This window comes from Hyperoodon ampullatus (genome assembly GCF_949752795.1).
Source record: "Hyperoodon ampullatus genome assembly, chromosome: 4".
NCBI lineage: Eukaryota > Metazoa > Chordata > Mammalia > Artiodactyla > Ziphiidae > Hyperoodon > Hyperoodon ampullatus.
In genome coordinates this window covers 84,163,989-84,188,846 of record NC_136917.1, presented here as the reverse complement: position 1 = coordinate 84,188,846, position 24,858 = coordinate 84,163,989, and the positions used below count along the sequence as shown (strand labels likewise).

The 24,858-nt window shown below is 46.7% G+C and overlaps 1 protein-coding gene across 2 annotated transcripts in view; it reads left to right on the top strand.

Moving 5' to 3' along the window:
• The window catches only part of MCC (MCC regulator of WNT signaling pathway), a gene marked incomplete at both ends in the record, with an annotated part of 445,755 nt that overhangs the window by 394,566 nt on the left and 26,331 nt on the right, over positions 1–24,858 (top strand). For both annotated transcript variants that reach the window (XM_079702132.1, XM_079702131.1), the window contains 5 exons: positions 429–518; positions 1,608–1,756; positions 6,204–6,344; positions 8,951–9,054; positions 12,478–12,661. In XM_079702132.1, the coding sequence (XP_079558258.1) occupies positions 429–518; positions 1,608–1,756; positions 6,204–6,344; positions 8,951–9,054; positions 12,478–12,661 (668 nt within the window). The remainder of the gene's footprint in view (positions 1–428; positions 519–1,607; positions 1,757–6,203; positions 6,345–8,950; positions 9,055–12,477; positions 12,662–24,858) is intronic.

Genomic DNA, 24,858 nt, shown 5'->3' with positions numbered 1-24,858 from the left:
TAGCCCTACCCGTCTCCGCAAGAAGGTCGGTTCTCAACCATCAAGTTTATTAAGTCAAACCAGTGTTTCTCAACCAGAAGTGATTTTTGCCCCCCAGGGGATATTTAGCAGTGTCTGGACACCTTTTTAATGGTCATAGCTGGAGTGCTACTGGCATTTTATGGCTAGAAGCCACGGATGCTCCTAAACACCCCACAATGCACAGAACAGCCCCTGCAGCAAAGAATATCCAACCCAAAATGTCAGAAGTGCTAAGGTTGAAAAACCGCGAGTTAAGCAGCAAAACTGGACAAGTGAGTCGTTTTTAAGACTTGATGAAGCAGTTTAGTTGCCACAGTTAAAGAGTAGCCCTGTATAAACAGAGTCTCAACAGTTTATATGGGGAGTTACGTGTTGTTTTCTGAAAAGTTTTTGTTTTGTTTTTTAAGATTGCTGAGAGAGTGAAGCTATCAAAGACCAGGTCCGAATCTTCATCGTCTGATCGGCCAGTCCTGGGCTCAGAAATCAGCAGCATAGGGGTGAGTGTTCATGAGAAGCAAGGCAACAAAGTACCCAGTAAAGCTACACAGTGGTTTATCCATGATAGAAGAACTTCCAAAGTTCACCCCCAGTAAACCAGTTAGTTATAATAAGAAATCATACCTGATTTCCTTCCAAAAGATCCAATGAAAATGTATAGTGGTTTGCACGTGGTGAATCACTTCTTCAGCTTTAAGGGAGATTTTTTTTTTTCTCTAGCTGAAACCATTCAGAAAGAAATGATTTAGGTCTGGTTACTGGCAATGTAGATGAAAGTCTTAAAGTATCTGCTTTATATCATCCTGCTTCCCCAGAGATGGAGTAAGTCAGGAAGCTCTAAGAGAACTTTACCTTTTGCACATCCCACTTGAAAGGGAAGGTGCTCTCCAGTGAGGAGGATTGCTGCCTTTGAAGTGTGGCCAATGCTGTGACAGACCAGAACCTTCCAGCTCAGTACTAGAGTTTTCATTTGTAGAGCCCTGAACCCCGTGGGGCTGTAAGCTGATAAATGGTGAAAAGGGAATTTCAGTTCCCTGGGGATGTCTTTTAGAATTCTGGGGTAAGGCTGGGAAATCCAGCTATTTGATCCTCAGGGGTGGGGAAAATGTGAACAGCACTCTTAGGGCCCTATTTTAGACTTTTGTGCTGGGCAGAAATTGCATGCACCCAGATTCCATGCCAAAGCCAAATTATGAACATAAAGGAGTGGGACGCTTCCCTTAACTACAACAGCCGGAGACAAGTCTGGGGGTGGCAGGGGGTTTCGGAAGGGGGAAGGATGTCCAGCCTCTGTTTAATATCCAAAATTTTAGGTCTCTAAACACTCATGATCCCACATGCCTGCTGCCCAGGATGCAGCTTAGAAGATGCTGCTGCATTTTGACACTGTTTTATGTACTGTTTCACAGTAGTTAACTTTTTATACTAGCATTATATTATACAAACTGAGAAAGATCGGGGTAGATATCTCCTGGTGCCTGATTCTCAAGGAACATCGGCTTTCAATTGTTTTGCATGCAAAGCATGCCTGGGAACCAGCGTCTCTGAAGTGACACTGTCCAGAGGGGAATTAATGCTCACCTGTACAGGTATCCAGCAGTGTGGCGGAGCACCTGGCCCACTCTCTCCAGGACTGCTCCAACATCCAAGAGATCTTCCAGACACTCTACTCCCATGGATCTGCCATCTCGGAAAGCAAAATTAGGGAGTTTGAGGTGGAAACGGAACGGTTGAATAGGTAAGGAGAAATTCTGCATATTTGGATGGTGGCACTGGGGGCAACTCCTTTCCCTTCCCAAAGATCAACTCAGGTTGGCTTATGTGTTGTGACATAGAGTGATGCTGTCAGGCTGGTGGGTGGGGAGTTTCCACCATCCTGTTCATCACAGGAGGGCTGGCTTCATGGGCATCGTGTGACCTGTCGTCAAATGCACAGGGCCTCGTGCTTAAAAGGACCCCACACTTGCTTTACTGCTCTGCTGTCACTGTTTTAAATTCTTAATAATTTATGAACCAGGGGCCCCGCCTTTTCATTTTGCACTGGCCCTGGCAAATTAAGGAGCAAGTCCCGGGAGCAGTCCATATGGAATGACAGGTAGGTCAGGATGGCAAGATGGCTCCCAAGCATGCAGCCTGAGCTGCTGAGAACCACAGAGAGCAGCCCTGGGATATGGACTCAGCACCCGGGGGTGCCTGGAGCCAGCAGAAGCAGTCTGATGAAGGCGCTCCTGCGATGGAGCAGGCATGCTGGTCTAATCCTCCCTGCTCGAACTGAGGGTTGCCTAATTTTATTTATGCTTTTTGCAAATGTGCACATCCCCCCATCCCTACATCCTATCCTACTTAGTTCTGATTATCTAAGTAGGTCTAACTATCCTGCTTGGAATAATTCAACTGTGTGTACCCAGTTTTATGGGTTCTTTTCCTAAATCTTACGCCAGAGGTGGTTTGAGTTTGTCCTCCCTCCTGCCTCTTGGCAAAGACTGGCTTGTGTGTTGTCCCAGCAATGAAAGAGAGCTGCTAAAAAAGCAAAAGAGAAGGACCAGGGGCAAGCCATGGTAACGACTCAGAATTGGCTCCGCGGTGGCAGAATGGACTAGTGATGGCATCCAAGCGTGCTGTGGCTGCCCTGACCTCGCAGTCTTCAGTGGGAGAGCACAGTCAGAATTGGAAAGGTTTACGAGCTAACCAGTAAGAAATGTGGATGCCATTCCCCTGGTGTATGGCAAACCTGAATAAATTGAATTATCCTTTTAGTCCTCCCTGATTTGAAGCTGTTTAATATAGCACTTGAGAACCAAGGAAATATGGCTATCTAGGTCATTTTAAGTCTTGAAATTAAATGGTTTCCTTATTAAATCCAAAATACTTAAGAGTGACAATCCTGATGATTGCCTTGTAGCAGTAAAGAAGCAGCCCTCTCAGTATCACAGGCAGAGGAGTGCTTAAAAATTGAATCAGATATGCCCTTTGCAGTTTAATGAAGTCAGATGCCTTCAGGGGCCCTCTGTGTCATGAGGATCTCCTTTCTACAGATCCTGGGATTTAACAAGCCTGCTTTGTTGTTGAATTTGAAGGGAGGTTCCTTTCTCTTCAATTATATGCACCTAGGAGAGACCAAAGAAGGGGGAACTCTTTGGTGCTTGTAGCTCACGTTATCATGGAGTTTAACAGCTTACAAAAGGCTCCCACTGACAACCTCCTAACCCTCAACTTGGGAAGGCAGAATAGTCCCATTTCGCAAATGAGAAAACAAAGGCTTTGACTTTGAATGACTTGCCTGAGTCCAGAGCTGTTAAATAGCCCAGCTGATGGACCCCTGCCCCTCTACCTCACCTCCATTGTTTTCTATATTATCACAGCTACTGCTAGAACATGGGAATTCTTGTAAATAATCTACCAGTATGTTCTGGTGTCTGTTATTTAACTACCTATCTCAGAGTTGGAGTCCTATTACCCTCCAAAAATATTACAGCCTTTAACTTGTGTTTGTGTAGGGGGGAGCAGGGGTGGGTGTCACATCTACTCAAAAGTGTGTTTTCTCATTTAACAAATCCGTATTAAGCACTTACTATATGCTGGACTATTTGTATGCAAAAGAAAGTAAAACAGACAAGATCCCTGCTTTCATGGAGCTATATCCTGTTAAGGGAGCTAGACAAAAAGGAGACAAGTAAATAAGAGCATAAGAAAGCTCCACATAAATAGGACACTGTGACAGAATAAGAGGAAGGCTTGATTTTAGTAGGCAGCCAGGGAAGGCATCTCTGAAGGGGGAACATGTCAACTGAGATTTTCAGGGGAAAAAGGAACAGCCATATGACAAACTAGGAGGAGACTTACGGGCCAGCTTACCAACTTCAAGGCTGGGAAGTGGTTGGCATGAAGTTAGAATTGCCCAAATGCCAGTGGAACTGAAATAGAATGAGTGAAAGGAGGAGTTCCATGAGATAAAGTGGCAGAATAGGCAGGGCTGGGTGGGATACAGATTTTGAGGCCATGGACAGAGTTTACTCTTTACGTGTCACTGGAAGTTGTTAAAGGGTTTTATATAGGGGAAGAACAGATCTGATTTAAAATTTGAAAGTTCACTCAGGTGTGAAGAATGGAAGGAGGTAGGCAGGAGTGGAAGCTGAGCCAGGTTTGCAGTGGACCAGCGTGGCCCAGGTGGTGGTGATGTGAAGGGGTCAGTATATGTTTGGTGTTAAAAACCCACAGATGTAAGAAAAAGGGATGGTCTCAAAGGAGAGTCTCAGATGTCTTACTAGTGGTGTTGGGTACACGGCGGTGGCATTTACTGAGATGGAGAAGATGGAAGAAGATAAGGTTTGAGGAAGATCGAGAGTCCCCTTTGGGAATGTTAAATTGGAGGTGTCCGTGTGAAACCCTGGATATGTGAGACTGGCACTCAGGAGAGAGGTCTGGACTGAAGAAATCTGGGAGCCATGGGAATATAAGTGCCTGTTCAAGTTGTGGCACTGGGGCTTCCCTGGTGGCGCAGTGGTTGAGAGTCCGCCTGCCGGTGCAGGGGACGCGGGTTCGTGCCCCGGTCCGGGAAGATCCCTCATGCCGCAGAGCGGCTGGGCCCATGAGCCATGGCTGCTGAGCCTGCACATCCGGAGCCTGTGCTCCGCAACGGGAGAGGCCACAACAGTGAGAGGCCCGCGTACCACAAAAAATAAAATAAAATAAATAAAGTTGTGGCACTGGATAAAATCACCCCCAGGGGGAGATTGTTGATAGAAGAAGGGGCCCAGGATGGAGTCCTGAGGGAACATCAACCCTCACAGATTTTATAGAGAAGAGGGAGTCGGCAAAGGAGACAGAAGAGATGACCTTTCGGGTAGGAAGAAAACCAGTAGACACCTATCGTGACCCAAGTAAAGGAGAACGTTTCAAGCAGAAAGCCATACCCGATTACAGGGGTACTGCCTGAGAAGGCCTCTAAGATAGAATTGACCACATGGAGGTCTGTGAGCTGAGTAAACAATTTCATCTAATTAGTAGGGACTGCATGTAACTGGAGCAAGTTGAGAAGTAAACGAGAGAGTGGGGACTGTTTGAGGAAGTCTGAATGTGAACAAGGACAGAAAACTGTGTCCTTGTAACACCTTACGTTGAACTGACCTTGTTGTTGCCAAAGCCACACAGCGGTCTTAGCTGTACACTCGCCGGCCATGTCCTGCATTGCCAAGTGTCTCCGTAATCTGCTCTAAGATATGTGCCCCTAAGATTTATCCTCAAGGCAAATGACTTCCAAGCCCCTTAACATTTTGTGTGTGTGAAACCCTGTGTCTCTTTAAGACTTGGTGGTCAGAGTACTACAGATGGGCATGTCCCATGGGAAATGAATCATTGCATCCAGATCATCAGTGTCCTGGGACAGAAAACAGAGAGGCTGAAGGCTTAACCTTTTTCTGATTTGCTTTCTGACTTTGCCATGAACTTTTGCCCTAAACGTACAGTTCTGATTCCTATAAAATTTAAAGTTCCCAGTAGTTATCCTCCCAGTAGTTAGCAGTTAGGGGTCTGTCCAAGCTGGAAGGAGCTTTGGACACGATCCACAGTTGCCATTCAAAGGCCCCTTAAGTGCAGTTTCTTGTTCATTCGCTGATTCATCTTTTGCTCCTGCCTCGTAGTGAGTGTTCTGAGTCAAGGATCTGGGGTCCAACTGCCTGGTTCAAATCCCAAGGATTAATTACCGTTTCCGTGCCGCCTCTGAGAAATGGGGTTAATACTACTTAGCTCAGAGGGCTGTTAGGAGAGTTCCTGATCAAGGGCTCAACAGATGGTAGCTATTACTGTGATTTCATTTGTCCCTGTGGACGGTGGTTCGTGGAAGCATACCAGTTGTAACTCTCATGAGGGCCTGAGGTCACGTGGTTGGTTCCTTTCCTTGGTATATCTCCAGAGCCTAGTGCAGTACCTAGCAAATGGCTCATCTGTGGCTGGCTGGGAAATAACCAGGAGTTTATTTTTTTATTTCTCATTCACACAGAATGTAGTGATTCTTCAGCTTTGAGCTTCTCCTTCATTACTTGTCGTCAGTTACATTTACTAAAACATCTGATGTGCTCACATCCAACGTGCATTTTGGCCGGAATCTAGAGTCAATAGCTAAAATCTTGGCAAATTCATTGTAGTCCTGGTGTAAAACTGTGAACGTGATTTTCCTTCCTTTGTAGCCGAATCGAACACCTCAAATCCCAAAATGACCTTCTGACCATAACCCTGGAAGAATGCAAAAGCAACGCTGAGAGAATGAGCATGCTGGTGGGGAAATACGAATCCAATGCCACCGCGCTGAGGCTGGCCCTACAGTACAGGTAGGAAGTGGGGCGGGGCAGGCAAGTAGCCACTTTAATTTAGAAATGCATCCATAGCAAGCTTCTGCATGAAAGTAGAAAACATAACCAGCAAATGCTAGTGTGATATATATTGAAAATCAATTAGCACCCTGGTGGCAGCAATTAAGAAAATAAGGGTAATGAGTGTGGTATTAGTAGACAGGTATGTTTCTGTTCGCATGGTCAACTTAAATATTATTTCATTCGAGTAGTATCCCTCAAAACATCAAGTTTTGTGTTACATGTTCAAGTCTTGTTCTTTCTAATCTTTTTTCCCAGTCTTTATTCATATTCATATATATTTTACATTGTTGTAAATTTGGTGCACTCTCTTCCTTCAGTTTGTTAGCGTTTTGAACGTTGCTTAAAAGTCTCCATTTATTTTGACTCGCTGTATCCCCTACCTCAAGTTCATATGGTGTTATTACTCATTTCTCTAAAAGACATGTACACTTTTGCAGACTCTTGATATTGAAAATAATTCTATGGTGAATAATTTAATACAAAAGCCTTCATTCTTGTGAGTATTTTCCTCAAGATAAAACCCCTGAAGCAGGAATTATAGGTCAAAGGGTATGAATATTTTCATGGCTCTTCAGGCGTGCTGCCAGTTTTTTCCCATAAAAACAAACCAGTTGAAATGAATATGATTCATTCATTGATGAGCAAGGGGTATATGAATGTACCACTTTTTTTTTTCAGCCTCATCAGCTTTGGAATTTATCTATTTTTAAATTACTGCTTGGTAAAAGCTACGAAACTATGCTTTATTGTTTTCATAGATTTATTAGTGTCACCACTTGGGCATATTTACCGAAGTCCCAGAGTAGCGATTATATCTTACTCTTGGCATCCTTTACAAAATTCAGTATTGTTTTAAGAAACATTGCTTCTTCAAAAAACAATATCAAACCTAAATACAGGAGACCAAAGCAAGAAAGCAATCCTACTAGTTGACAGACACAGCAAAGCAAACAGATAATCGTCTATGACAACTCTTGAAACAGGCCGTTGTGCACCAGCAGTCTGCCTTTCATCCGTACAGAAGAAACAATGTCCCAGCATCTCTAACTTGAAAGACCAACTGCCCTTGAGAGGAGGAGCTGCCAGTACCCAGAGGCAGTCATTGGACCCTTTTCCTTATCTCTTAGTAAAGGACCTTGAAAGTAAAGACAATAAAAAACAGCCTGTTGACTAATAAGTGTTGTGTAAAGCAACATTTCCCCTGCTCAGCTTGGAGAAGCTAATCAGTTCTTTGCTTGGGGGGTGAGAATTTCACTACTGCAGGCATCTAGCCAGGATGACTGAGGCATTAGGCACACACTCCATCCAGTACAGACGTGGGTCCATGTGGGGTCACAGGCAGCAGTGACTTTCAAGAAGTCGCTCTTTGATCCTCTACCTGGTGTACCCAAAGAGAGACTAATTTTCTTCCTCTTAGAAATCCATTCTCAAACTCTTGTCAGAGGTTTTGTGAGTGTTTCATGAAACAGTTGTACAAACATCTAATAGAACTTTCTGTGATGATGGAACTGTTCTCTGTGCTATCCAATATGGTAACTGCTAGCCACACATGGCTGTTAAACATATTAAATGTGGCTATTGCAACGGAGGAACTGAATTTTTCATTTTATTTACCTTAAATTCTTTTTAATTTAAATATCCACATGTGGCTAGTGGCCATTCTATTGAATAGGCGGGTCTGGGTCAAAATAGTCCCCTTTCTAGGGTGCTCTATGAATTACCTATTATTGTATGACTATTTATTACATCACAGTTTCTAGGATCAGGAATCTGGGAATGATTTGTCTAGGTAGTTCTCGCTCAGGGTCTGTTATGAGGTTCTGGTCAAGCTCTCAGCCAGAGCTGCATCAGCTGAAACCTTAGCTGGGGCTGGCAGATCTGCTTCAAAGAAGCTTTGGGTAGAGTCCTCAGTCCTTCACTGGCTGTTGGCTAGGCACCTTAGTTCCTAACCACATGGGCCTCTCCATAGGGCTACTCAAGAGTCTTCAAGGCACGGCAGCTGGCCTCCTCTAAAGAGGATGATCCAAGAGGGAAAGTGAAGGGAGGAGAGAGAGAGACCAAGATGGAAATCACCATGTTTTTTAATAACCTAATCTCGGACATGACATCCCATGACTTCTGCCTTATTCACTTAGTCACACAGACCAACCCTGCAACAACGTGGAAGGGGATCATTCCAAGGGTGTGGATAGCAGTGTGTAGAGATGAGGGCGAATGGAGAGCATCTCGGAGGCTGGCCGTCAGGAACGTATTACCTTTCCCTTTGAGCTGATCATCAAAGGGCCAACAGACTTGCCTCCCTCATCGTTATTGCTTCTCTTGTATTTTTCTAGATCCTAGTTTAAAGTTAAAAAAAAAAAAAAACGGGCAGGGGAGGGGGCCCACATAACAGAGCAAGACCCTGGCTCTGGCCAGGAGTATCCCTGGGTATTTCCTTGCTGACATGGACGGCGAGGCTGAGAGCCAGGTTCCGAGCTGCTTCCCACCCCGGGCACAGCGCTGCATTGGAGAGGCTCGCCATCCTCTGCCCGAGTTGAGGATGCCGTGTGCTTCTGTTTCAGTGAGCAGTGCATCGAAGCCTATGAACTCCTCCTGGCGCTGGCCGAGAGCGAGCAGAGCCTCATCCTGGGGCAGTTCCGCGCGGCTGGTGTGGGGTCGTCTCCTGGTAAGTGTGGCCGGAGTCCCTCCGTCCCCTTCCTCCTCGTCCCCCGCCTCTCTTGCTCTCCTGCCCCCATCTCGGCTGTTGGCATTGGCACGCCTCCCGACAACATGAAATTCCCTTGTCAAGTGTGTTTTTCATTTTTTCCTCATGACTGAGTGAGTAAATTGTTTATGTTGAATGCAGCAAGAACTGGAGTGGAAACAGCATTACAGACAAGTTAAAACAAACAAACCATCTCAGGAAACATACTCTCCCCGGCTGGCAGTAGAACCAGATGGAGTGGGAGGCCCAGGTTCACGATGAAAGGGACCAGCTTTCCCACAGCCTCTCTCTGATGCTGGTTGTTGAGGGTCCCTTTGCCGCCCACAAGGCCTTTGCCTCTTGTGGTTGCTTTTGTTGGCTGTGCTTTTTCTCCAGGTTTGTTCCTTTGAGCAGGTTGGAAGCGTGGGTTCCCCCTACCTGGTCTCCAGGTGTCGTGGGAATGCAGAGGAACGTTTCATACCTTGCTCTTGTCAGCCTCACCGAATGCCAGCCCCAGGAGCCCCGTCCTGCCCCTGCGGGGAAGTAGAGGTGTTGCCAGCCCACCTCGAAGCCCTGCCCCTCCCTCACCCCAGGGGTCATGCGTCCTGTTGGCGTGATTCCTCCCTCCAGATCCACGCCGCTTCCCACTGCTGACCCTCACTGTTGAGTAACTAGAAGGGCTGTGAACTGAAAAAGACACGAGTGTGGCATCCTAGTTACCATCGTTTGCCAAAACTTCACCAGTGACTGTGGCTCTGGGCCTTGAGATAACAAGAGGACAGTGGCAGTGGAAATAGTGTTTGGGAGGAAAGAAAGCTCCAGGGACAGAGGTTGCCATCTCTGTTGCTGAGGCCTGCAAACTCCCTCAGCCTACACCTGATAACAGCAGCTTCTCCTGAGAAGGCACAGCAGGTAAACAAAAAACTGACCAGACCACTCCAGAGTCAAAGGTGGGCAGTGTGGGCAGGCTGGGGACCAGGCCACCTGTCATGGACTGGCTTTTCCTTGTGGGCTGTGAGCCCACGTTAGAGCTAGTCCTTCCAGGACACACCTTGCAGAGAAGGTCGCCGTCAGGGACCTCCAGAATGCACCCCTGTCCTCGCCAGCTCCTTGCTCCCTGCATGGGCTCTAGCTTTTGCACTGAACACTCACCTATTTTTCCTCCTTCAGTTTTGACATGGACAGGAATCTGAAGCAAGTCTGAAGGGAATGAAGTATCCTGGGTATTAATTTCCTGCTTCATATCCAAGTCACCCAGCGAGGAAGCAGGCCTCCATTGGTATGGGTGACCATCCTCCACCCCCCTCTCTGGGATTTCTGGGTTGTTGTTTTTTTTTTAAATAGGATTACCATCCCAGCCCAGAAAGTAGAAACTCTGCCAGCATTTCCATTAGGAACCTCATTTTTCAGGGTCTTTTAACCAAACTATAAAACTTTATTCCTCCTCTTAAACAGATTCTAAAATGATCTTGGCCTGCTGTCAGGTTTTTTTTTTTTAATGTAAGTATTAAGGAAAATGATCAGTTAAAGGAAAAAATCAATCATCTTATTTCCAGTTTGTATCAGAGGAATGTCTTAAACTGTTCCATCCTTGAAAGGTACCTTTTATGAGGCTTGTACCTACGCAGCACAGTTACTTGGTAGGAGCTGAAAGGACTTAAATAAATCTGCATTTTAAATATTTAAAATCAATAATAAAATGCCTTGTATTAACATAATCCTGGGTAGCTCATGGGTCTGTTTATAAAATGTGGCAGTCAGTAATACGCCTCTTCAGAATTCAGAGAGCAGTCAGTTGGTGCGACATATGTAAAATACCTTTTTTGTGGAAGGAGAAAAAAGCATGAAAGTTGTCAGAGAAGTGGCCAGAGGGAGGTCCAGGGAATCTTAGCCTGCGGGACACGCACACCCACGTTTCCTCCCCCTCCTCTGTAAAGCAGAGCGTTGACTGACTTTTTAGCAGCTCCCTAAGACAGGAATAAAGACACAGACCTACAAGAGAAGGGACTTGAGGATATGGGGAGGGGGAAGGGTAAGCTGTGACAAAGTGAGAGAGAGGCATGGACATATATACACTACCAAATGTAAAATAGATAGCTAGTGGAAAGCAGCCGCATAGCACAGGGAGATCAGCTCGGTGCTTTGTGACCACCTAGATGGATGGGATAGGGAGGGTGGGAGAGAGATGCAAGAGGGAAGAGATATGGGGATATATGTATATGTATAACTGATTCACTTTGTTATAAAGCAGAAACTAACACACCATTGTAAAGCAATTATACTCCAATAAAGATGTAAAAAAAAAAAAAAAACTCTTCCATTCTGCTGACAATGGCTGCTGACCTGTCAGCCTGCCCTAACGTGCCATGTAGTTGCACAGGGAAGCAAGTACTAGTTGTAACATTTACCCACAGTATCAGTTATTGTGGGTTTTTTCTTTGTTTCTTGTTGACTGCACAGGCGTTCATTCTAGATGATTTAGACCAGTGCTTTTCTAACTGTGCCTGGGAAGCTGGAGGAGTTTCTCTGGGCCTCAGTGGTGGGCGTGGAGGGTGGAGAAGCTGAGTGTATGCCCCCCACCCCTGCCCACTTCAGCCAGTTCCAAATTTACCAGTTCTGTATCTTAGGCTTTGGCATAAGATTTCATATATACATACTTGGAAGATCATGGGTCTGGGCTGCAGAGGTAACAACCCAATGACTTATTTGGCCGGCATGGTTTTTGAAAACACAACAAGAAAGTGACTGTCTTGGGCAGGGAATTCCCTGTCTGGCTCTGTGGTGGTGGCCACGACCCTGACGTCTTGCTCCAGCCCAGTTTCCTGGCCTCTGGAGGCAGGGGAGCTCGCCCCTGGCCATGACCTAGCTCAGAGAGAAAGGTCAGGGATAGCGTCCCTAGAGGACAGTCAGAGCCAGTCTCAAGGTCTCGTTTTAACCATTAGTTTTGTGTCTCGTGCCTACACGAAGCTTTCAGCAAAGCTGCAGACTTGTGGAGAGATCGCAACGTTTGGCCTCAGTTTCTCCCTGGCCTCATTCACAGGGAAGTACTGACCAGCGCAGGGGAGAAGGGCCACGCAGGAGACTTGGGGCTGGACGCGGGGAGCAGCCAGGAGCCTGGGGAATTAGAAAATCATAGCAGGTTAGAGCTGGAAACAGACCACAGAGCTCCTACTGGCCAGCCCCTCATCTGTCGGGGAGGACCGTGGAGGCCCGATCAGAGAAGATGCCTTCCTCAGTGTAGTTTCTCAGTGAAGAGCCAGGCCCGGGACGCACATCTCTTCACTGGCATCCACCACTGGACTCCTCTCTACTGCGCCACCTCCACCCTGAGTAACTGGCTACTGATTATCCAGACTCACTCCTCTAGACCAGCGCTGATTAACCCATGGCTTCTCTGCCACGCAGGAGACCCGTCAGGGGATGAAAACATCACTCAGATGCTCAAGCGAGCTCACGACTGCCGGAAGACAGCCGAGAACGCCGCCAAGGCCCTGCTCATGAAGCTGGACGGCAGCTGCGGGGGAGCCTTTGCTGTGGCCGGCTGCAGTGTGCAGCCTTGGGAGAGCCTGTCTTCTAACAGCCACACCAGGTAATTCTCGGCCTTTCTGCCACGAGCTGGATGCGTGCCCACGGGTAGTCCGCTCACTAGGCTTGACGTGCAGTGACCCGGCTCTTAAGGACTGTGAGGCTTGCGGGAGGGCAGAATTCTACCCCCCACCCCCACCCCAGCTTTCATCCTGCTCCCAGGAATCAGAATGGGAGAGCTGGAAAGCGCCTTCTCACTTCACCAGTGTGGGAACTGCCGCCCAGGGAGAAGGGGTGATTTGCTCAAGGAGGTAGAACCCAAACCTACCTTTCTGTCCGGTACACTTCCCCCTTTTGGTTCTACCCTCCATTTCGTTATAGTCCTTGATTTTCAAGAAGTATTGGGGGCGGTGAAGAAGGCCCATGTGCTGCAGATGGTCCTTAAGCACCCAAGACCCAGACCGCATCCTATTTCCAGGCTCCATTCTCTCCCTTCCTCTTGTGCGTCTGTCCTTTGTAAGCCCCTCTCAGGCAACAGACTTCCCTTCTCCCCTCTTGGCCTTGTAGAGTGATGCATAATCATAGCGTGTGCTTAGCAGACACTTAGTCATGAACCTGGGTTCAAGATCAGTATCTGTGGATCTAGAAAACTGAAGTGGGTACTTGAAAAAGATGGGGAGGAAAGCAGTGAACACCTTGCTAAGCATAATTGGCGGAAGCCATTGGATTCTATTGGATGTGGGGTGGAGGGTCAGAATGAAACTTTTTCTAATGACCTTCTCATTTCTTGCCACCAAAACTCCTAAAAACATGAATGCCTTCCCTTTTTCCTTCTTTCTGTAAAATTATAGTTGATTTACAATGTTTTGTTAGTTGCTGGTGTACAGCACAATGATTCATATAGATATATAGATATATGGATATATATATATGGATATATGGATACATATATATGGATATATATATATGGATATTTGTTTTTCAGATTCTTTTCCATTATGGTTTATTACAAGATACTGAATATAGTTCCCTGTGCTATACAGGAGGACCTTGTCATTTATCTATTTTATATATAGTAGTGTGTATATGCTAATCCCAAACTCCTAACTTACCCCAGCCCACTCCCTTTCCCCTTTGATAAGCATAAGTTTGTTTTCTATGTCTATGAGTCTATTTCTGTTTCATAAATAAATTCATTTGTATCATATTTTAGATTCCACATATTAGTGATATCATATATTTGTCTTTCTCTGTCTGACTTCACTTAGTGTGAGAATCTCTAGGTCCATCCCTGTTGCTGCAAATAGAATGCCTTCCCTTTATATCCCAGTTCTGTCTAGAAAGTACTTTTTAGAGATTGTCATGTGGTAACCAAATCACAAAAGACAGGAAGGGTAACTTACCCCATTTGTACAGGTGAGAAAACCTAGGCTCAGAGGTGAGAGAGTGACTTGCCTAAATAAGGTCACGTGGCTGATAGATAAGAGGGAAATCAGAACCCGAGCCCAGGACTTTGGCACCAAGCATATTATTCTTTTCACTAGGCCAGGTTGGATCTCATGATTTAAAAAAAAAAAAAAAAAGTGTCTGCTTGAAGGTCAAGTGACCAAAGCCACATAAGGGTGGATTCAATCTTAAGAGCAAAAGGAGAGATACTGATGTTTTTTCGGTACCTGAGAGAAACTTAATGGTCCCATCTGTCTTTCCCACTGGTAGGACCCAGCCATCTGCCTAAGTGCAGATTTAACTGTCCTGGACCTGGTGCCTCAGGAAAGGGGACATTCCCAGTAATGTACTTGGTCAGGTGCCCACAAACACAAGGGACTTATTTCCTCTGGACTGCAGCAACAATTGTCTTATTTGGGGAAGCACAGATTATCATTTATTTTTTTCTTAAAACCAGATTCTTCTGTTTAAACACAGAAAGCAGATGCTCTTCTTAATGACTTTTCCCAATGTGTATAATTTCTACCTTCATTTAGCATAAAAATGTAGTTCTCATGTTGTCAATGATACTGTTCTGTTGCATTAGTGAACACAAGAATTGGGTTGACAGGAATTGTGTACCATTTCAGTGGCTTATAAGGGGTGTGTTACAGATCTTTTGCTCATCCCTCCCCACCTGCAAAATAATTTTGTTGTTTTAATCTAAATCAGAGACAAATTTAGAGCCAGTCAGGAGTGGGAATGTTTTCTCACCAGCTATTCAGTGGAGACCCTGATTGTGAATATTTCTTAGAAATATTTTAATGTATGGATGAGCCTTGGTTTTTGAGACAGCCTTCTTAGAGAAGCTTAATTTTAGGTAATGTACTTCTGTAGGTTGACATAAACTCAGAACATAGTTTCAGTTTGCAAGGATGACCTCACTGAAGAAGGGCTCTTGAACTAAATTCAGTCTTCAGTGGATCTTTGCATCAAAGTACAGAGACCTTTAGCTCAGATTTTACTCAATTCTCCTTAAAAATTCCCTTTCACACTCCCACCCAAATCAGAGCAGCTCAGAGAGGGGGTTACAGGCATTCATGTGGCAACACACATTCTTGGGACCTGATACAGCCAGACTGCTTATGTTCAGTGTGGCTCAGAAAAAAAGTCCCAGACCACCAGATGCTTTCATAATTATAATAATTAATTTTGTTTGTAAATCTTGCCATTCCACTCAGCCATTCCCACATGTCAAGATTATGGAAGAAAGAAAGACAAGAGGCTTTCTGAGTTGGAGCTTTATGTGGCTCCATCACTCGCCTCCCCTCCTCCCACTGTAGCCAGTTGGCAGAATTCTAATCAGAGAGTCAGCCAGCTGTTCCTCCAGGTCTCAGGAAGGGAATGCTGAGTACCAGGCCTCCAGACACCTTTCTGGCAGCACAGGGCAGCCCCCGGTAACAGCAAGGTCATGGTTTCAGAAGGGAGCAGCTGAGGGGCAGTTACCAGCAAGGAGAATGAAAATGGTAGGCAGCCCATCAGTTGACTCTGTAGTCGAGCCCAGGGATGCTGCTGTTTCAGTTTTGAAACATTTCATGTTTTGCAAAAATACAGCCATGGCCACCGCATCAGAAAGTGTAATTATCTTAATGGACAGAGTAACTAGGTAACGTGGGTTGCCTGGATAGCTTTATCAATGTATCACAACAGAGAGGCAAATGGACTAAATTGATGAGAAGTGGGAATAGGAATTCTTAGTCAAGCCCACCCTTTTGGTCAGGCATCACAATTTCAGCTCACTGGGTGGAAGCACAATCATCAATCTAAATCTATGAAAGGACAAGGTGCCAAGATAGAATAAGCCACAGCAAGTCTGTCCTCATGGAGGCTGGAGTCCCTTTTGTCCTGCCATCAGGTGTGGATTGGGTTGAGGCTTGTGAGACTGGTGATTGCAGCCTTGCAGTGAGCTCTGGGAACATCCAGGGAGCCGGGGTCCCACCTGGCTGACCACTCACACTGGGGCGTAATCCCCAAATTGGAATGGAGAGTGGTGGAGCTCCCAGCCCTCACCCTCTAAGTCGGTCTTGATTAAGATGAACTTTCACTGGGACGGAAAGAAAGGCTGAGGACAGTGGAATCACGTCCATTGAAAGGGTAAATGGGATTGAAACAGCCATCCAGTTAGGACTGGCCTGTGCCCCACCACCAGCAAGCTTCCGGGCATGAGAGTCAGACTAGGTCTGCCTGTCGTAATAGGCGTCTTTACTTCCCTCTGAAAAGCAGAGGTGCTTTCCCCATCCAAGTACCAGGAGAGTCCATCCAAAGTCCTTGGGATTAATGCTAGAAGTGCTGGTAAATTCTGAAGCCCAGCTCAGACACAGTCCTGCACATGACAGCATGGTGCTCAGGACTCCTGCAAAAGTGTCCTTGTCACTTATCATTTAGATTCTATGGGAACTAGAGACCTGAAATGCTTTTGCTTTTCTTTTTTTAAGACCTAACTTGCTGATCTCAAAAGAATTATATGCTCATTGTAAAAATAAACTGAACAGTTAAAATCCAAGCATGAGATAAAATTCTCCATGCTAGGACCATCCCTGGAAAGGACACTGCACACAGTTTGGAGCGTATCCTCACAGATTTAAGTGTCCATTTTTTATGACCTAGACCTTTGGTTGCCAATGACAGAAACATACTCAAATAGCTTAAAAGGGGGTCTTGGTGGAAGGATATCAGGTCTCCCACAGAGGAGCCACGTACCTGGGGAGAGGAGAGCCGGCCACCTGAGCACAGCCGGGCCAGACCACACCTGGCCAGTCCGGACTCCGCACATGGCTTTCACCTCTTCCCTGCTGCAGGCTGCTCCCCAGATGACAGAAAACCAGCACACCACCTGCTTTAGTATACCAGGCTGACTGGTTTCTCTGGTGTCAAGTAAGAAAATCCTGGGAAGGAACATCTCGCCCAGCTGGGCTCAAGTGCCTACCCAGTCATCCGTGGCCATGACAGTTCTTGCAGGAGCCACGTGGGCAGAGAGAATGGGTAGGTCCCAGAAGAAGGCGGAGGGTGTGTCGTCAGCAGACCAACACATGGCATCTTTAAAAATGTGACTCCATCTCATTTTAACCCAGTAAGGACCCTGTTAAGGTGGACTCTCTCGAAACTTGCTTTTTCCCCTTATTATTATATTTTCAGGCATCTTGCCATGTGTGTCGTTCTTTTCAGTAGTGCCCAGTCTTCCATTGGATGGCAGTTCGTCATGTATTTAGACAGCTTCCTCTTGTTTGGATGTTTGTATCCAGTTTTTTACTATTAAAACACTGCTGCAGTCACCATCCTTGTCCTTATACCTACCCACCTCGTGCAGTTTCTGTGGGACCAATTCTGAGAAGCAGAATGTGCTGACTCAAAAATGACTATTGTTTCAAATGTCAAATAGCCCTTCCATACATGATCCAGCCAGTGTGTGAGGACCTCTTCCTCCACACCCTTGCTGAAACTGGGTAGTATACATTTTTTTAATTTGGCCAATCTCTAGGCAAAAAAATGCCCTTAATATTTTACTCTGTGCCTCTTAATTATTAGTGATGTTGAAAATCATTTACAGTCACCCCTCAGTATCCTTGGGGGACTGGTTCTAGGATTCCTGTGGATACCAAAATCTGAGGATGCTCAAGTCCCTTATATAAAACATTGTAATATTTGCATTAGAACCTATAAACATCCTCTCATATATTTTAAATCATCTGTAGGTTACTTAAAATACCTAATGTAATGTAAATGCTATGTAAATAGTTGTAAATAAAATGTAAATGCTATGTAAATAGTTGCCAGCACATAGCAAATTCAAATTTTGCTCTTTGGAACTTTCTGGATTTTTTTTTCCCCCAAAGATTTTCCACCCGCAGTTGGTTGAATCCGCAGATGCAGAATTCTTAGATAGGGAGTGCCGACTGTAAAATGTTTAATGTTTTTAATGTCAGAGAAATTGTTAGCAGCAGTATAGGTGTCAGGTCTAGATGGTGTCTATCTTGGTGTGTTATCAGCAGCCAAATCAGGAGCAGTTGAATATTTGTTTTAGAGATGCCTGGTTTCCAACCCCATCGTAACGGCACCATATAAAGACCTGCAGGAATAGAATCCGTCCCCTAAATGTGTCTCTCATTTTACCTTCCACTGTCAGCTGAGTTTCTGGAACCAGGCAGTTTTTGAGGACTTCAGTTATCTGGCAGAAGATTTCCCCTACCCATGTAGTCATCCCCTGGGTATCCACCGGGGTATTCGTTCCAGGACCCACCATGGACTCCCCCGGCCCCCATCATAAACATAGTACTGTATTTATTTTAAAAACCTGCGTATAAGTGACCTGCACACTTCAAGCTCATGGTGTTCAAGAGTCAACTGTATTTTTTTTTTTTTTTTTGCGGTACGCAGGCCTCTCACTGTTGTGGCCTCTCCCGTTGCGGAGCACAGGCTCCGGACGCGCAGGCTCAGCGGCCATGGCTCACGGGCCCAGCTGCTCCGCGGCACGTGGGATCTTCCCGGACCGGGGCACAAACCCGCGTCCCCTGCATCAGCAGGTGGACTCTCAACCAGTGCGCCACCAGGGAAGCCCTCAACTGTATTTTTTTAGATAATTTTTCCTCCCCAAACTGCTCCTTGAGAATTCTGATCATCCTTTGAGAGCATTCAGACCTAAGAGGTTTGGATTGTGTTGAGGACTTTTAGTCCTATGTGACAAAGAATTGTCAGAAAAAAAGAGGTAGGGGGGCATGGGGGGATACCCAGCACAACACTGCAAAATTCAGGCAGTTGACAAGGCCCAAGCTTCTGCTTAGAGGAGTGGGGTCGAATGTCACTGGCCTGACCCCCTCCTTCAAATAAATTTAAAATGCTCGACAACAGAAGGCCCCCTGGTGGCACTTTCCTTCTGAAAATGAGCTCCTCCTTGGTGTAAATGAGATCCTAACTGGGGCCAGGTAAGACATTGATAAAGACTTCAGGAAATATCCACCTCTGTTTTCAAGGCAAAAGAAACATGTTCTTTTCTCTTTCTGCCGAGACAAGATGAGGAAGCTGGAAAAAAAAAAAAAAAAAAAAGGATTTTTCTTCTAAAAGCAGGATGGGGAGTTGTCTTGAGGACAGGGCTGGGACATGGTGGAGAGGGACAGAAGAGAGGACATTTGAAATCGACGGCTGCTTAAATAAACTGCTGTATCCACGTCCCACTGTGAACAGGGCAGGCAGGAGGGTGGGCTGCCCCAGGCTGGCCGGCGTGCGCTCGTGTGCGGTGAGCAAACAGATCAGCTGTCAGCTGGCAACTAATGGACGCAGAGCAGAGCCAGCCGAGGGGAGCTCAAGCAGAGAGCATCATGGTAAGGAGAAACCCACGCAACCTGGCCCAGCTCCTCGAAAAACCAGGGGAGAAGATAAAAATGTGCGGCCCCAGAATCCTGGGACCAGCTGGGGTTTGCTTCCTCTGCAGCCCTCCCCGCAATCCCTCTCACCCTGGAGAGGAGTAACTCGGCCCACTGGGAAAGTGATTTATTCCCCCTTGACAACTGAGCTCACCCGGCATTCCGAGCCGGGAGAGTTAATGGATGACTTAACCCCAGCCCGGCAGCCGGCAGCCGGCGGCAGGCCCTCGGGAGACCGACAGCGCCTTTGTCTGCAGGAGGCCGGAGTAAAGGCCGCGGCTTCCCCTCCTCTTACCATTGTCATAATCATATTCCGCGGTAGACCATTAAGAGCACAAAGCAGAATTGTAATTAACCTCGCCTGATCTGTTCCCCGCTGGTGTCCTGGAAGGGAGAGTGGGAAGCTGGAGAGGGGCAGCGGGGCTAGGTGCTTACCTTGAAATTAAACTTTCCCCTGGAAAAGCACTTTACAGTTCTGAGCTTCCCACAGGGGTAAAATCAGTGGAGGGAGATCTTTTGTCCTTTTTTCTTTTCTTCCTTTCTTAAAACTATACCCACAGCAGGGATGGTGAAACAAAAGCCTTCCTCACCTGGCCTGGGATCGGGCGCCAGGCCCTAGAGGGTTCCAGGACCACCCAAAGCCTGGCAGCCTCTGCCCGCCTCCACCCCATGTTGGTGTCTCCCAGGCAGTTCTGGGGGTTTGCAAGTCCAGTCAACACTTGCTGCTCTGCTTTCCCCACAGACGGATGGTTTTCTGCAGGACCTGCTAGGTGGCTGACATCCCTGGAGGGAGGCCCTGAGCCTGGTGTTGGGTGTCTCAGGGCCAGTGGCACAGCTGTGCTTCCTCCCCGCCCAGAGCAAGTGCTGTGTGTGGGCTGCCGGCCTCAGGACCCATTGTCTCATTTCCATAGCCTGGTGACATGGGAACTGTTAGTATCCCCACTTTGTCACAGCCCAGAAAGGTTGGGTGATGTACTCTGGGCCATAACGCTAGGCATTGGCAGAGGAAGAATGTTTACTCAGGTCTGCCTGATGTCAGAGACCTGCTCAGAAATCACTGGTACCCACCAGGTCAGCCCAAGAGCACAGTGGCTCTCCCTAGAGAATTTTGACGGGGTGCCGTTACTTTACAGGCTACTTTGCAAATGCCCAGTTATCCTGTGGGGTGGACCAGTTGTTCTCAAACCAGGCTGTGCCTCGAATCAGTGGGAGAGTGCATTAAAACAGATGGCTGGTCACCCGCTGACCCCCGAGTTCCCGACTCTGTGAGTCTGGGTAGTGGGGCCTGGGAACATGCATTCCTAACAAGTTCCCAGGGGATGCTGCCGTGGTCAGCCCCTCGACTGCTCTTTGACAACCACTGGGGAACACCAGTCCCGCTAAATGGAAAATATGCCAACATATTATCCTTTCAGGGCCTGCAGAATAATTAAAGAACTCTAACTTCTACCATCCTTAGAGTTTTGAAATTTTTGTTAAATTTTTTATTGAAGTATAGTTGATGTACAGTGTTGTGTTAATTACTGCTCTACAGCAAAGTGACTCAGTTATACATATATACACATTCTTTTTCATATTCTTTTCCATTATGGTTTATCACAGGATATTGAATATGGTTTACTGTGCTATACAGTAGCACCTTGTTGTTTATCCATTCTATATATACCAGTTTGCATCTGCTAACCCCAAACTCCCACTCCATCCCTCTCCCAATCTCCTCCCCCTTGGCAATTACCCGTCTGTTCTCCATGTCCCTGGTTCTGTTTCTGTTTCATAGATAGGTTCATTTGTGCCGTAATTTAGATTCCACATACAAGTGATATCAAATGGTATTTGTCTTTCTCTTTCTGGCTTCCTTCACTTAGTATGATAATCTCTAGTTGCATCCATGTTGCTGCAACTGGCATTATTTCGTTCTTTTTTATGGCTGAATAATATTCCATTGTATATAGATACCATATCTTTATCCATTCATCTTTTGATAGACATTTAGGTTGTTTCCATGTCTTGGCTATTGTAAACAGTGCTGCTGTGAACATAGGGATGCATGTGTCTTTTTGAATTACAGTTTTGTCTGGATATATACCCAGGAGTGGGACTGCTGGATCATATGGTAATTCTATTTTTGATTTTTTGAGAAACCTCCATACTGTTTTCCATAGTGGCTATACCAACTTAGATTCCCACCAACAACATAGGAGGGTTCCCTTTTCTTCACACCCTCTCCAGCATTTGTTATTTGTAGACTTTTTAATGGTGGCCATTCTGACCAGCATGAGGTGGTACCTCACTGTAGTTTTGATTTGCGTGAAATTTCTTTTTTAAGTGACAGGAATCAAAGGGTGGCTCAAGTATGTTATATTTCTAAAAAAGCATTTCAAAGAAAATATGACAAAAAGGTCACCCAGGTATTGGCTTAGCTCTGCGTTTTCTCTATATTTAAAATTTTCCAAAGCGACTTTTAATGAAAAGAAGGACTACAGTTGTAAAGTGAGCCTCTCGTGTTGGGTCCCAGCTTCACAGGAAAGGATCTCCTACCTGAAGCCTCCTCCCCACTCACTGGAAGAGCAGTATTGCTATTTCCCAGAGCCGCGCTATCTAAACACATCATGCCTGGGAGCGCATCTCCACATTCAACCCCGTACAGTGCTCCGTGAACAGGGCCACCGCTTCAGTTCGGTCTAATTTTGTGACTCATGTGTGGAAACTTAGGCATCTGTCCTTCCACGTTGTGTTGACAATCCATAAAGGCAAGCTCCGAGTCCTGTTGAATGGTTTTGTGTAAGGCATGCCTGTCACCAAGCTGTTTGCAAAACAGATCTTTACCAAAGAAGGCTGAGATCCTGAGGGAGGGACCCTGTTTCCTCCCTAGGATGAATCCCTCTTGTTGGGCAGCTGTCATCCTCAGAAGCCCCCGCTGGCTCCCCAGCGCCCTCTGCTGGCAGTACCGGTTGCTCCTTCATGCTTCTCTTGGGCTGCTTTGTTTCTTTATGCAATTGCACCTGAAGTGTTCCAGCTGGAGGGTATTGCTGCTTGTCCCATCTCGTCCTTTTTAAAATACAGCTTGAGAACACATAACATTGATGATGAGTAATTTTTAACCTCCTTCCTGCCTTCTCAGCTTCCACCGTCTCCCCCAAGCTTGTTGCGGTAGCCCCCAAGAGGTCTCCCTGCCTCTGCCCTTGCCTCCCTGCATCTCTCCTAGTACAGCAGCCAGAGGGATCCTGTTAAAATGGAAGGCAGATCACGTCACTCCTCTATTACAAACCCTCCAGTGGCTTCTAAGTCTAATTCTAGAGAAAAAGACACAGCCCTTACGAGACCCTATGTGACGTGGCACCCTGTCCCCCCACATACACACCCTCCTGTCTGACCAGCTCTCCTCCCTCTCCCCTGGCTGACCCCCATTCAGCCACAGTCTTATTCTTGCTGGCCAGCCGGCCTTGCTGCCTCAGGGCCTTTGCATTTGCTGTGTCCTCTGCTTGGCTCCCTGTTCCTCCAGATACCCACATAGCTCCCTTTCTCACCTTCTTCATGTCTACTCCTTGAACTCTATTTGCAAGAATCACCCCATCCCCTCTTTGTGATCCCCATAACTGCATCATTTTTCTCCCTGGTACTTCTCCCTGTCTGATGTGCTGTCTGTTTTACTTGTCTCCCCTGTTAGAATATGAGTTCCATGAAGGCAGAGATTTTTCTAGGGCCTAGAAAAGTGACCCACAGTAAGTACCCCAATATTTCTTTTTCTTTTTCTTTTTTTTTTTTTTTGTGTGGTACGCGGGCCTCTCACTGTTGTGGCCTCTCCCGTTGCGGAGCACAGGCTCCGGACGCACAGGCTCAGTGGCCATGGCTCATGGGCCCAGCCGCTCCGCGGCATGTGGGATCCTCCCAGACCAGGGCACGAACCCATGTCCCCTGCATCGGCAGGCGGACTCTCAACCACTGCGCCACCAGGGAAGCCCCCCCAATATTTCTTGAATGAATGAATGATGGCTATATTTACTGAGTGCTTACGGTGTGCTGGGCACTATTCCAGACACTTTCGGTTTACCTCATTCAATCCTCACCACAACTTTAGGAAGCATGTACTGTATTTACCTTCATTTTAAAGATAAGGAACTAGGCACAGAGAGTTTGAGTCGTGCTACCTCTAAATCTACAAAGTGTATAAGATGCTCGGGTCCCAGGTAAAGGCAGCACCGCTGTATTCAGGTTCCCCAGAGAAACGGAATCAACAGGTGTGTGTGTGTGTGTGTATGGATGGAGAGGCTGATTGATTGACTGATTGATTTTAATGAATTACCTCATTTGATTATGGGGGCTGGCAAGTCCTAAATCTACAGGGAAGGCAGGCTGGAGACCCCAAGAAGGGGTGATGTTGCAGTCTTGAATTCAAAGGCAGTCTGGAGGCAGAATTTCTTCTTCCTTAGGGGATTTCCATCTCTTCTTTTAAGGCCCCAACTCATTGGATGAGACCCACCTACACTGTGGAGGGTAATCTGCTTTACTGAGTCTACTGATTTAAATGTCAATCACATGTGAAAAATACCTTTACAGCAACATCTAAGAGGGGTGTTTGGCCAAGCAGCTAGGCACCATAGCCTAGCCCAGCTGGCACGTGTAACTAGCCATCACAACCTCTGAAAAGGTGTTTGTTGTGTGTTGGTCAGACTGATCTTGCTCCCTTCATCTCTAAGGAACATCCCACCTGTCCTGATGGGGGTTGGGGGTGAAGGATGGTAAGGGGCCGCAGAGAGTCTGTGGTGCTTGGGAGCTTCCAGTCCTGGCAGGGGTTCTCTGACCTGAAGACCACCCCAGGCCCTAGGAAGTTCTCTTCCTTGTGTGCATGGCCTACCATCTCTTGTCACCCTTCTATTCCCGGAAGCCTCGACTTCTTGATAATGTGTCACGTACAAGAGTGGAATGGCCCTTGGTCACATCGAGGTTATGGGGAGGAGATACATCTGCTGTGTTGGGGTTTTGGCCTGTTACCCCTGTTCCAGTGTGAGCTGAGGAGGGCAGGCCTGGCCTCAGGGCAGCCAACAGCCTATGGATACCAGTCCCTGCTCCTGGCACAGCTTCCAACAACAGGAATCTTGGGGAGACAGGGCTGTGGAATGGGGAGACTGCAGCCCAAGTGGAGCTGCACCAGTTTCCATCCTCATGACCAGGCAAGCTACTTAATGACGCAGAACCTCCATTTCCAAATCTGTAACGTCAGAGATGATAATGCCGACCTGCACTATTGTGATGAAAGTTAAATGGGCCCCTGCTTGTTTTTCTGCCATCTTTCCAAAGCCAGTTCCATGAGGGCTACGTCAAGTGTAGGTGGGTCCAGAGAAACTGCCGTAGGTGCATGCTGGCCTCAAGTGCTTGAGAACTGGGTACAGTGGGCTTCATTCTGAGCCAGTGGGGACAG